We start from the raw sequence: 14,649 nt of genomic DNA on the forward strand, positions 1-14,649 counted from the left end.
CATTCTCCATCCAAAGCCACCCGGCCTTTTACTGCGTCGTTTCTCCGACCTTTTGCGGCCAGTGAGGGCATCGGGGGTCGGGAGGGACATCGCGAACGCCTCTGACAGTGGAAGAGGTTGAAAGTCTCCCCGTTTGGAGTCACGTGAGGCTACGCGTGGCACAGTAACAAACGAGTGAGTTTTTTCTGGTGGTGGTGGTGGTGTGTGTCCGTATAGTGTGGAGTGTTTCGTGGAGGGGTGGTGGCGAGGAGATCTCGTGTGTGTGTCCCCCTGTGTGCGTGTGGTGTCGGCGGCGCCAGATACCGTGACCCCGCGCGTGTCCAGGTGCGAGTCGACTGACAGATCGCCTTCCGAAATTCACGGATGTGCTTTAGATCTTCTTCACGGTGGCTGAACAATTCCACGATTTGACGTGCTATGGGCAGGGTCCATTGCACGAGAAACGTCGCCTACTTATATTTGTTTCCCTTTTAAAGCAGTTTTATTGATACCCAATGTGTTGAGTTTTGCCGTTATTGTTTATTGTGTTTGCCAACGCAGCAGCAGGAGCATAATTAAATAATGTGTTTAATTCCACGAGTGCACGTTTAGATGCAATCACCATCGGTATTGCGAAGGGCGAGGCGGTTCGGTACGCAGTCATGATGACCACCGGTTCATTAAAGACACCCAAGCAAACATACGGGATGAGTGGAGACATTCGCCGACTTTTATTTACGTTGACGTGTGTTGGCTTTTCTTCTCAGCAACACGACAGTACAACCCAGGTTTATTCAAGTCTGTAAAACGACGAGAAAACCCCATCATGACACAATATTAGTGGAGGACGGAAAAAAACACGAGCTGTGGATGGTTGTTGCATAATACACAAAGGTTGAGTGTCATGCGTTTTTGCCTGATCTTGGGAGCAGATATATAGTGAGATATTATGATCATCATACAAATCTCAGAACGAATAAAATGCTGGGTTGGGTATAATCAGTCTCATGATGATCATCCTGGGGTAGTTTAAATGGTTGGAATATCGCTATGCTTGTGTTATGTAAGAATAATCTCTTCCCATCTGAGGACTGAATTGTCGAGCACTGGCTCTGGTCCTGAATTATGTTATTGTAAGGTAATTGAGTCGCCTTGGTAAAGTCACGTAGAGTCGCTTTTAGGGCAGTCCGTTTTTTCAGCAGGAGAGGCAAGATCCTCCAGATTATTAGACAGTGCATCTAACCCACGTGATTTTAGTCATAGCTCTGATTATATATTGAAGAATTTGTCTGTTACTCTGCAGTTATTCATGTGACAATTAAAACATTGGTCATCAGAAAACATTTTTAAAATGTAATTATCATTGTGTTTTGTGCAGCCTCCAACTATTATCTATCTCTCCGTCCATTCTATTAATGTGCTATGAGGAAGGGCCAGTCACCTATTATGTTTCCTTTCAAGGCCACAGTGTTATTGGCTAACGTGTTGAGTTTTCAGTTTTCAAATATTTTAGAACATTTTAACTTTTAAACAGCCATGTCTTCCGTTTCCTCATTCCAGAAGAGTCGGACGATGTAAAGGAAATTTTGTAACACGTTTAGCCGCTTTGGTCGTGTCGCCTTTGAAAAAAAGCGTCGTAGCTCAATGGGCTTTACCCGAAATGTGACCGACTGACTGACTGCAGAGGCCATGGTCGCACTGATCCATGTAAAACACGGTTCCGTTTGGGTCTCACCACGTAACTGCACGGAGGACGCTCGGCAATATTGCGATGTCTCGCACAGGCCACCCTGCGCTTTGAGATGTAATTCGCTCAATCGCATCTCACTCGTGCGACCATTTAACCTTGGCTGGACTCCCAAACAGCACGCAGTTGATACCGATTCCCCGTTCGCATCGGAATTTGATCGCGATGGAATAAGTCAAGACACAAGCACATATGCTGTACATGTCCTGGTTTCCATGCTGTTACACGTATTGTGACACAACATCTCAACACATTCGTCAATAACACTGGCCTTAAAGGGAGGAAAATATATAATAGTCGACGTTTCGGGAAATGACCCTTCTTCATAGCACAGATAGGCCAGAGAGAGTTGGAGACTGTACTTGACACCAAGGCCGTAGTTATGGAGTCAACATTGGGGGGGACCAAATCTTCCAGGGGGTCTGGGGGTCTCCCCCCAGAAAAAATAATCTAAATTTTTGAACTCATTTCCTGCCATTTCCTGCCTAAAACATTTAAAAATTCACTAACACATAGGATGGACTTTTTTTTTTTACAATAATGTCAAATAGTGTATTGTATTACATTACTTTTTTTTACCTTTTATTGTTTCATTATATGTAATGGCAGAGATTAGGGATTCATAAAGTACAACCATAACCACAATCATATAAACATGAATCTATTTTATAGCAATATATTGGGGGGGACATTTTGAGCATCTTTGAATATTGGGGGGGGGGGGATGTGTCACCCCTCCCCCCCCCCAATATTTATTATAATTACGGCCTTGCTTGACACCATGTGGTCCGATAATAATAGTTAATAAAAAAATATATTTCCTGATTAACATTTTAAAATTGGCACGTGAATAGTTACTGAATTAGTACGTAAAATACCAGTTATATTAGGCGACGCTTAATATTTGGTTTGTCATTTTGGTGTTGGGACGTGTGTCTCTGTCAAGGCGATGTAGAATTCTGTGCCAGGTGTGAAACACGATGGGCGGAAAACTTCCTCCCGGGCCACGTGTTATGACAGAACAGTATATTCCGCACAGTGCACACAGACACACACACCCTACGGCACGAGGGAGATCAAGTGCTGTCTAGTACGAACGGCACAGGTGTTGCAAGCGTTTTCACCCATGGTGAATTAATGGAAAGGCGCTTTTACAAATAACCCAGGGTCTGGTGGGTAAACATATAAAGTGAACTAAACTGAACGAGTTTATTGACCTAGTAAAGCCCACTAACCTCTTTTTCAGGTGCGACCTGGCCACACATGAGGGGTCATCGAAGTGTGATTTAACGATTAACGCATGTTTCTAAAAGTGGAGGGAAAAAACGGAGGATCTGCAGAAAAAATCCACGCGACCGCGGGGAGAAATGCAAATTGTAAATATACAGGAGCCAGGCCAGGGTCGGGATCAAACACACGACTTCCTGCAAACCAGGCGAGGTAGATAACACTGTGGGTATTTTCATGCTAATGAATTAATGGACTGTATTTCCACCTTGCAAGGTGTTAGCACCGATGATGGGAAGGGGGAACTGTTTAATGTACAAGGGAGCGTAACCTCGTGATTACGAGGGCACATCGTTAAAACGCCACACAGAGAAGGTCAGACACCTATCTCTGATTAAACAAATCCCTCTGTGGGTGTCTCACAGGGGCATTGTTTCTGTGTGCTCCACCAACAGTGTGCTAATGTCAGTGTGACACGCAACAAACCTCCAATATACCTACTATAATACCTACTATAATCACCCAGGAATGTCTGTCCTTAACGCTCGTGACGTCACTCCACATCGACCAGCCCCCCTCATTAATAATCATTATAAGGTGATGTTCTGCATATGGACCCCCCCCCTCCATTCATAATAATTAGCGGCTGACGTCACTCCACATGGGGGGGCCTCCCCGCACCTCCTCGGCGTCAACTCACAACCCTCACCACAAAGGCAGAACCCTCACGTCACGTAATCTCCGTCACGCTGTTGAGACATCAAAGTAAAAAGGACGTCACGATGAACAAGGGATTATCACCTTTAAATGAAATCGGTCTGTGTCACCGCGCCCTTACAAATTGCACACGAATTGATGCAATGAATATCACGTCGCGGTCTGCTTTTCGCTGGCAAGTTTCAGATTTACTGCAATACAGCCGTCCTTGGACGGGCGAAAGGCTAGTTATATATACACACACACAGATAAGCAGACAATATCTCCTTCATATAGCTTAATCTATATACAAAACAATACCGTATAAGTATTTTTGTAAACAAACTCGTCGGCCCCACGGCCTTTCTGGGGAGTGCGTTGGCAACGTACGGTGCGAAAGAAGCACACTCTGGACCGGGTTTGACACACAGGGTCGCATTAGCAGAGTGAGACTTAACTTTGAATTAATGCTGGTGAACTGCCACGTGCTTAGCCTAAGGACCCTCTTCTCTTTAGGATATCGGTCGTAGTTTTTGTGTGCGTTGCATGCATATTATATTGGGGTTGGCTCGCTAAAAATAATAGGTTAAAGCGCTGCAAAAGTCGCATTTACAGTGCTTTGGAATTGGCAGCGCAGAGTTGTGCTGATGAACCTCACCAACTCGTACGTCGCATCAGTCTCTCCGAGCGTAACGTGCAAACGACAGCCACGTGCTGTCCCACTTGACGTCTCTCCGCTTGCACTCGCCTGCCAGGTGTTTGTGGCTTAACACATTCCTGCGGAGGGAGCTGGTAGGAACGTTGGGTTGCTCGGTCAATGGCCAGGGTCAACGGCGGCGTGGTGTATTCCGCAAATATGCCCGACTGTGAGGGCGGGCACAAGCCGGCGTGAGTAGGTTAAACGTTGAGTTTTATAAGGGCACCACGGGGTGACCAGCCCCTCCCCACCCAGCCCCACCCCTCCCACCCCCCACCCAGCCCCACCCCACCCTCCCCACCCAGCCCCTCCCCACCCTCCCCACCCAACCCCTCCCCACCCTCCCCACCCAACTCACCCCACCCAGCCCCTCCCCACCCTCTCCTCCCCACCCAGCCCCTTCCCACCCAACCCCTCCCTCCCCACCCAGCCCCTCCCTGCACGACGGACACAATAATCACGGGGTGACCAGCCCCTCCCCACCCAGCCCCACCCCTCCCATCCCCCACCCAGCCCCACCCTCCCCACCCAGCCCCTCTCCACCCAGCCCCTCCCCACCCTCCCCTCCCCACCCAGCCCCTCCCCGCCCAGTCCCTCCCTGCAGGACGGACGGACACAATAATCTCCTGTGGGCTGGTGTAACAGGAGGTTCCTACCAGTAAGATGTGTTTGTGTGTGGCTCCAATTGCCAACACATAACAACAACAACATGGATAGGTCCGAGATTTCCTGCTCACGAGAGCATTGAGGCTGCACTCACCTCCTGTATACAGCCCTAAGACAGTGGTAGACATTCCACGTTCCTATGGCGGGGGCGAGTATTTGAATAGGACCACCATTTTACCATCCGCAACGTGGTACTCATTTTATCGACTGCCCTAGGGTGCAGATTTGAACTCGTGACCTTACTCTTGTGCTGTCCTCTCGTGTGAGGACAATCAACAAATAATTCGTAGTCAATTTATTGCCATCATTATGATCATAACACTCATCACGTGTTTAAGTGTCGTTTTAAATGTATGGAGTTCCGGCCTGCGCTATCGTCCTGCTTAGACGTTGCGTTTTACTTGATTTTAGATTACAAAGAACTGGAAAAGTGTATTTCTGCAGCCGAGCTATTTTTGGGTGAGCCAACAAAATTGTTGGCCTCAACGTTGTTGCATTTAAAATTGACACGTTCCGCATCAAGACTTAACAATAACCCCAATAATTGTAAAGGTACCTTAGTCTAGCTTAGCGAATTGGAAGCTGATACCTTCTAATATTGGCTTTAACTATGCTCATTGACATTTTAAATCGACATATATAGACTACCTCTAGGGGCGCACGTTCGTAATACGGTAACGGTACTGTATCATATGGTAAACAAATTGTAAGTAGGGTTGGTGGGTCGCGTAGAGATGGAATATGATTTACGACAAGACTCCCACTGCTATGTCGTGGTCGTGTGGCCAGAACGCAATCTGTGTGGAGTTAAACCCATATTTTAAAGAGACTTTAACATTTGAAAGTTCACCAGCATTGATTCTAGCAAGCCTGACCCTGCTGACGAGACACTGCGTGTCAATGCACGTCCAGAGTTTGCTTGTACTCAATCAGTGCTGATGGAGTTATCCACTCACAGAAGCCATTGGGCCGCCCCTACTGGACATGTGACATCGGATTGCTCCAGTCGAAGTCAATATTCGTATCGTGAAATATCTTTTATTTATTTGTGAAGTGGAGAGACAGATTTGTGCGGGGGACATGTCTGCCTATCGCAGGGGGTCGACAACAAAAATAAAAATAAGATTAAAAAAATTCAAATCGGTAAAAACAAAAAAAAACCCCATCAATATTTCAAGAGCCGCAATTCGCGTGAATAAGGTTACGGAGCAGTCCTTAAAGAGCCGCAATGCGGCTGCGTTACCGCAGGAACTGACCCCTGCCTCCATCGTGTGCCTTGGTTATCTTCGGGATACAGTATTTCGTTTTATCCCACACGAAATAAAAAAATCATGTGGTCTATGATTTGGTATGTGGAGCGCAGGAAGAGAGAGAGAGGGTGGGAGCGAGTCTTCATTTCCCACTTACGCTTTAGGTATCCTGCGTCTTTCGTGGGTTTTCTGCGGATCTGGTTAAACGCTGCCCAATGTTTCCGTGTTAGATCGAAGCTGGTTGGTGCCTGGCCTCGATGGGCATCATCTGAACCGAACGAGTCGTGTCCCAACGCGGTGGCGGCGCTGGCGTTGAGCTGCGCTCACCTCCCTCCAGCCCCGTTTCTGCTCGTGCCGATGCTTCACATTCTGAATCTTTATTGAGACTGGGTGAATCCGATGAGCTGTAAAGCTCTTCTTCGCAAATGTCCAGTATGGGCAAGCCCATGAACTCATTTACGCCCAGGACCTGCGAGCCCCCCACCCACGTCGACTGTAGAAACATAATAATAATTAGTAGTAGGAAGAAGAAGAATTCCACACCGGTTGTTTTTTTCCGTTCCGTAATATTTGTAGGATTTTTTTTTGGGGTCCCAGCGGCTCCACCCCCACCCACCACCCCAAACCCACCCACCACCCACACCCCCACCCACTCCACCCCCCCACCACCCACACCCCCACCCACTACCCCCACCAACCACCCCCCACCAACCCCCCACCAACCACCCCCACCCACCCCCCCACACCACCCCCACCACCCCCCCCCACACCACCCCCACCACCCACCCCCATCCAGTCGCCTCGAGACGCAAGACGCCAAGCGACACTCCCCGCTGGGCTCCCCCCCAACAACATCGCAATCTCCATCCCCACCTCTCTCTCGTCACCCATCATCCATCACATCTCCCACCACCACCACCTCCCCTCTCCATCTTCCACCACCACCACCTCCTCCCCTCTCCACCTCCCACCACCACCACCCCTCTCCATCTCCCACCACCACCACCACCCCTTTCCATCTTCCACCACCTCCACCCGTTTCCATCTCCCACCACCACCCCTCTCCATCTCCATCTCCCACCACCACCACCTCCCCATCTCCATCTCCCACCACCACCACCTCCCCATCTCCATCTCCCACCACCACCTCCTCCTCCTCCCGTCTCCATCTCCCACCACCACCCCTCTCCATCTCCATCTCCCACCACCACCACCTCCCATCTCCATCTCCCACCACCACCTCCTCCTCCTCCCGTCTCCATCTCCCACCACCACCACCACCCCTCTCCATCTCCCACCACCACCTCCCCTCTCCATCTCCCACCACCACCACCTCTCCATCTCCCACCACCACCACCACCACCACCTCCCCTCTCTATCTCTCACCACCACCACATCCCTCTCCATCTCTCACCACCACCACCTCCCTTCTCTATCTCCCACCACCACCACCACCACCTCCCCTCTCCATCTCTCACCACCACCACCTCCCTCTCCACGTCCCACCACCACCACCTCCATCTCCCACCACCACCTTCCCCCCTCTCCATCTCCCACCACCACCACCTCCCCATCTCCATTTCCCATCACCACCCATCTCAATCTCCCACCACCACCACCTCTCCATCTCCCACCACCTCTCCATCTCCCACCACCACCACCTCCCCATCTCCATCTCCCACCACCACCACCACCTCTCCATCTCCATCTCCCACCACCACCACCACCACCTCTCAATCTCCCACCACCACCACCACCTCTCCATCTCCCACCACCACCACCACCTCTCCATCTCCCACCACCACCACCACCTCTCCATCTCCCACCACCACCACAACCACCTCTCCATCTCCCACCACCACCACCACCTCTCCATCTCCCACCACCACCACCACCACCTCTCCATCTCCCACCACCACCACCACCTCTCTATCTCCCACCACCACCACCTCTCCATCTCCCCACCACCACCACCACAACCACCTCTCCATCTCCCACCACCACCCCTCTCCATCTCCCACCACCACCACCACCACCCTCTCCACGTCCCACCACCACCACCTCCATCTCCCACCACCACCTCCCCCCCTCTCCATCTCCCACCACCACCTCCCCATCTCCATCTCCCACCACCACCACCACCTCTCCATCTCCCACCACCACCACCACCTCTCCATCTCCCACCACCACCACCACAACCACCTCTCCATCTCCCATCACCACCACCCCTCTCAATCTCCCACCACCACCACCTCTCCATCTCCCACCACCTCTCCATCTCCCACCACCACCACCACCTCCCCATCTCCATCTACCACCACCACAACCACCTCTCCATCTCTCACCACCACCACCACCTCTCCATCTCCCACCACCACCACCACCTCTCCATCTCCCACCACCACCACCACAACCACCTCTCCATCTCTCACCACCACCACCCCTCTCAATCTCCCACCACCACCACCCCTCTCAATCTCCCACCACCACCACCACAACCACCTCTCCATCTCCCACCACCACCACCACCTCTCCATCTCCCACCACCACCACCACAACCACCTCTCCATCTCCCACCACCACCACCCCTCTCAATCTCCCACCACCACCACCACAACCACCTCTCCATCTCCCACCACCACCACCCCTCTCCATCTCCCACCACCACCACCACAACCACCTCTCCATCTCCCACCACCACCACCACCTCTCCATCTCCCACCACCACCACCACAACCACCTCTCCATCTCTCACCACCACCACCCCTCTCAATCTCCCACCACCACCACCCCTCTCAATCTCCCACCACCACCACCACAACCACCTCTCCATCTCCCACCACCACCACCCCTCTCCATCTCCCACCACCACCACCACAACCACCTCTCCATCTCCCACCACCACCACCACCTCTCCATCTCCCACCACCACCACCACAACCACCTCTCCATCTCTCACCACCACCACCCCTCTCAATCTCCCACCACCACCACCCCTCTCAATCTCCCACCACCACCACCACAACCACCTCTCCATCTCCCACCACCACCACCCCTCTCCATCTCCCACCACCACCACCACAACCACCTCTCCATCTCCCACCACCACCACCACCTCTCCATCTCCCACCACCACCACCCCTCTCCATCTCCCACCCTCCTCCACTGCCTCCCACCCGCGACCCGTCCGCATTCCTCCTCCCACCGCCACCGCCACCAGCCCCGACTCGGCTGCTCGGGTCCCCCCCCACCCACCCCGGCAACGTCTCGGCGCGGACGTCTTCCGCGAGGCACCAGTCGGTGGCGCTGGGAAGAGACGACGACAGACAGAGAGAGACGTTGTTGCTGTTGTTGTTTAGGAGGAGGAGGTCTTCGTTAAATTTGGCTTCTCCCGCACGACGCCACCGGCCATGGCCCAGCAGCGCGCGTCTGCCGCGGCGGCGGCGGCTCAGAAGAGCCTCCACCTGGGTGAGAGGGGGCCACGGTCAGGGTCGTGTCTCTCTCTCTGTGTGTGTGTGTGTCTTGGGCTGTGGGCTGTGGATTAGATGTCGATAAGGTCTTTAATCAGATCGGTTTTCCTCTCTCGTGGGTGGACGCCACCCCGCGGTTGAGCTCCTGCCACTGGCACGGGGGAGCGAAACGTCGCGAAGGGGCAAACACCGTGGGGGGCTTTGTGGTTTGTCCGTGAAATTTGTGTTGGTCGCGGAGTTAAAAATAAAAAATTTAACGAACCCTTAACGTGGGTGACAGTTGCGATACTGTTTGTTAATGTTTGAAAATAGATTTTAAAACCTCGCATTGTTCTTGTATTCATTGTAAATGTGCTTGTGTGTGTGCGGTGGGGGTATTGTCACGATTAGGGACGTAACTGTGCACACTTCGTTTCAAACTCGATTCGAAGCTTTCGTGACTCTGTAGTTTCAGTGAAATGAATCTGATCCGGTCCCACGGGGGGGGGGGGGGGGGTCTCGCTTCTTCCCCACGTCGGGGCTGGCGGGGAGACACCGCTCCGATAGGGGGGCCCCCCTCGAAGCCAGAGACGTGTGGTGGTGGTGGTGTTGTTGTGGTGTAGTTGGTGGTGGTGTGGTGGTGGTGTAGTGGTGGTGGTGTTGTGTGTGGTGTAGTTGGTGGTGTTGTGTGTGGTGTTGTGTGTGGTGTAGTGGTGGTGGTGTAGTGGTGGTGGTGTTGGTGTGGTAGTGGCAGAGGTGTGGACTCGAGTCATGTGACTTGGACTCGAGTCAGACTCGAGTCATGAATTTGATGACTTCAGACTCGACTTGGACTTGCATAACAATGACTTTGTCCCACCTCTGGGTAGTGGTGTGGTATGTGGTGTTGTGGTGGTGGTGCGGTGTAGTGGTGGTGTTGTGGTGGTGGTGGTGTTGGTGTGGTAGTGGTGTGGTATGTGGTGTTGTGGTGGTGGTGCGGTGTAGTGGTGGTGTTGTGGTGGTGGTGTTGGTGTGGTAGTGGTGTGGTATGTGGTGTTGTGGTGGTGGTGCGGTGTAGTGGTGGTGTTGTGGTGGTGGTGTTGGTGTGGTAGTGGTGTGGTATGTGGTGTTGTGGTGGTGGTGCGGTGTAGTGGTGGTGTTGTGGTGGTGGTGTTGTGTTGGTGGTGGTGTGTGTTGGTGGTGTGGTGGTGGCGTGGAGGGTGGTGGGTTGATGGTGGTTCAAGTTCAAGTTCATTTATTAGGTATAGCCCTGTGAGCCATTCGGCTCTTGACTCACACCAACACCATGATGTGGTGGTGGTGTTGTGTGTGGTGGTGTGGTGGTTGTGTTGTGGTGTGTGGTGTTGTGGTGTGTGGTGATGTGGTGGTGTGTGTGGTGGCGTGGTGGTTGTGTGGTAGTGGTGTGGAAGTGGTGGTGTGGTAGTGGTGGTGTGGTAGTGGTGGTGTGGTAGTGGTGGTGTGGTGGTGGTGTAGTGGGGTGGTGTGGTAGTGGTGGTGTGGTGGTGGTGTAGTGTGGTGGTGTTGTCGTGGTGGTGGTGTTGTCTTGGTGGTGGTGTTGTGGTGGTGGTGTTGTTGTGGTGGTGGTGTTGTCGTCGTGGTCTTCATCGTCACCCGCCTCCGTGTGCGTCGTGCGAGGCTTGCTCAGTCATCGGATTCACCGACACGACGGAATTGGCGTCCAATGTAGTCACCACCTCGAGACGGATCATTCCCTCCGGACGTCAATCAAATCGAATACGACTTAGACCACCGCTGTGCGTTCCGCCATCATCACCGCCACCGTCGTTATAATTTGTCAACATTTGAGAAAATTACATCGTACAGTACGCACTGGCAAAGTACTTAATTTGGAAGCGCATAGCAATCGTCGCCCCCTACTGATAAAATGTTACTTGGCAGGAACCTTCCTGCCAAGCTTGGAATCCGAGACTCTTTGAGTGAGTCTCTACTGGGTAAACAAATGCAATAATATCAACATCATGTCAGCAGCATGACCCAAAGACATCAGCTTGCATTGCTTATTGAGATCCGCATGTTGGCATTGTGGCACGAACGTGACCCCAAACTCAATTGACACCCTTGCAAACGAGACGTCCCTTCCGCGGCCGTCTGGAACGCTCTTTCGATGCAAGGAAGTCACTGGAGCTGTGCACTTTTAAATCCAGATTGAAAACTAATTTCTTAAGAGCTGCTTTTTGTGGTTAGTTTGTTGTCCTTCCCATGCTGCTCTGATCAGCACGGTTGGTTACGTATGGTGAGAAAGAAGTTCTACATACATACAAAATATTTTATTTACAGTAATACAGTAGAACTAAAATTACTAAATACAACTGCGCCGCACTCGCAGTGTATGCAGATTCATTGATGCATTGTTGATCCCACAATTGCCGCAACAACTACTTCTAATGTAACTCGTATGTGTTGACAGGTGTTGATAGCCTATATTCCTTGTGTGTTCACACCAGAATTGTTATTTTAAACGAGTGGTTATTTTGTATAAGAGCCATTAAGGATGGGTTTCGGCATAACAGCTGTAAGCAATTTACATGCTCCGTGGATAGTTTACGAGTACTGTATTATACCCACGGGTGGAAATAGGTCAGAACACCGTGGTGGGAGTATTTACGAGTTCCCCGAGTAATTCATTCCCATTATCAGCCATGATTATAGCATAGATCGGTGCAGACGTTTCTTAATTACTAAAATTGGTACTCGTCTTTCTTTGAGAGAGGCAGGCAGGTTTTGTCCGTAATCAAGGTCTGGTTGCATTTGTTTATCACCGCACGCATGAAGTATGGGGCATTCACACTCGTGCCTCTTGGTTGTGCAGGAATGAATTTCGATGAAGATCTGCAGGCCATGGTGCAGGGCAGAACAATGCGCAAGGTGAAGGCCAACGGATGGAACAAGAAGCGCAGCTTGCAGCTGCAGGACGACCTCAGCTCGTTGGTTTGCGACTCCAAAAAATTTGGCCAGTCCAAAACCACGTGTGAGTACAAGGCAGCTTCACCTACAGACAAATACGTATTCAGTCTGTGGATTATTTGAGAGGCACGCTGGCATAATGACTAAAAACAATGTACCCTTTAACAATGTCACCCGATACAATGAGCAAGAGCTACGGTTGGTACAGATTATGTGCGGTATATTAATACAGTGGTCGTGATGAGTTAAACCTCATGCTGTGTCACTCCGCATATCCCATGTATGTGTAACTTGACACCCTGAAGACCCATGCAAACGAGATGATTCATCTCAAGGGATTATCCAGGTTAAAATATTTAAAGAAATCAAATGAAAATGTGCCACATACGAAAGTGAACAGTGTTAACAGTGTTATGTATGACTGATAGTGGCTAAATATTGCAGGTGTTTGTGTATATTTCCCAATCACAAATACACATTTACGTGTAAGCATGGATGTCAGTGAAACTATCTATAAGCTCAGGATATATGTCGGGGAATTATAAATACAGGTGATTTAGAAATTCCATGGGCAATTCTAATGCTGTCCAGCACCTGGAAAGGAATGCCAATCATAATTTAGATCGAATAAAACACATCTTGCCATAAAAATCGAATTCTTCCTGGTGCAGACTTCGTTCAGGAGATGGAGATGGTCCTGGAGGGCCACCAATCGGAGGCACTGCGCTTCGTGCAGCATGAATTCCCCCAGGAGCACTGCTTCTCGGTGGCTTTCCATGGACGGAAGGAAAACTTGGACCTGGTGGCTTCCTCGAAACAGGAAGCCCAGCTCTGGGTGCGGGGCCTCCGCAAGCTGATGGCTCAGCACAAGAGCCAGAACCATCGCGGGAAGCTCGACCAATATCCTTCTTCTGCTGGTGGTAGTGGGGACCATCTGGGCCTTGAGGAATTGACAGGAGCAGGAGCGAGATGATATTGAGAGGGGCAAGGGTAGAGAGGGTCAGGTAAAAGGACGAAAGTCAGCGTGAACTCCCTGACACCTATACTCGCTATGTGTTTGCATACAGATAAGAACCTTTTTAACAATGGTTACAAATAAATCAAATGAACGGGAGTTGAAACATAGTTTTAGTGAGCAAACGCATCTGATCAATAACCTTTCAGTTTGAAGGAGTTGCTACAGTGAGGGAACATTGGGAAAAAATAGCTACCATTTGCCTTTTAAGTTGTAACGATTGATGTATTTAAAACGTTTTAAAATAGTGCAGATTTTGCACAGATACAGCATATTACAATGGGACACTGCCCAGAGTTCGTCAGTCACTGTTCTTCAGAGATTTTCCACAGCTACATAACCCCATGTCCACATTGAGTGAAATTACACTTGTAATTTTAAGTTCTTGATATATTGACAACTACAGTCAGTACAGTCTGTTCTCATATAATGCGGTAGTTGCGTTCCTGAAGAACACTGCGTTATAGACGATCGCGTTAGAATAAATAATTTAGACTATAGGCTAAAGCACAATCCACGAGTACACGTGAGATTCACATGCAGGCTGAACAAAGATTGAGGCGCGTGGTTAGCATCTAGAATCATCCAGCAGCATCCCGCCTTGTGTGATGCTACACCTAGGCAGCCATACAACCTCTTATTCCTACTCACGCGACTTAGTTCTGCTCACTCAATCGCCTTATATCCAATTCGCATACACGTTATAAAAAATGTGTTCCCTAATACATTCATCGCGTTATATATAATTCGTGTTATGACAATGCGCGTTATTGGAGAAGAGACTGTACTTGCTTGCGTCCCCCTCACCTGTGTTGCGAAAAGAAATCCTCCTTGACGCACATTAACGTGGATCTATGACTGGGTGCAGAAGGCCGACAAAAACAAGGATGGTAAGATGACCCTCTCGGAGGTGAAGAGCCTGCTGAAGCTCATGAACACCGCCGTGGACGACAAATATGTGAAGGGTCTCTTTCAGGTACGAACGTTTGCACACGTTT

General features: G+C 50.5%; 1 protein-coding gene across 2 annotated transcripts in view; it reads left to right on the forward strand.

Moving 5' to 3' along the window:
• Positions 1-14,649, forward strand: part of LOC133345122 (1-phosphatidylinositol 4,5-bisphosphate phosphodiesterase delta-4-like) — a 30,978-nt gene continuing 16,329 nt past the window's right edge. Inside the window, exons 1-4 of one of the 2 annotated variants that reach the window (XM_061555613.1) lie at positions 1-174; positions 12,542-12,700; positions 13,308-13,536; positions 14,498-14,627. In XM_061555613.1, coding sequence (XP_061411597.1) covers positions 12,544-12,700; positions 13,308-13,536; positions 14,498-14,627 — 516 coding nt within the window. In that variant the 5' untranslated portion in view covers positions 1-174; positions 12,542-12,543. Of the gene's footprint in view, positions 175-9,516; positions 9,731-12,541; positions 12,701-13,307; positions 13,537-14,497; positions 14,628-14,649 lie in introns of those variants that run through there. The other variant, XM_061555612.1, reaches the window with a different exon arrangement.

The sequence above is a fragment of the Lethenteron reissneri genome, chromosome 21 (assembly GCF_015708825.2).
Source record: "Lethenteron reissneri isolate LAM-NWPU_2019-01 chromosome 21, ASM1570882v1, whole genome shotgun sequence".
Lineage (NCBI taxonomy): Eukaryota > Metazoa > Chordata > Hyperoartia > Petromyzontiformes > Petromyzontidae > Lethenteron > Lethenteron reissneri.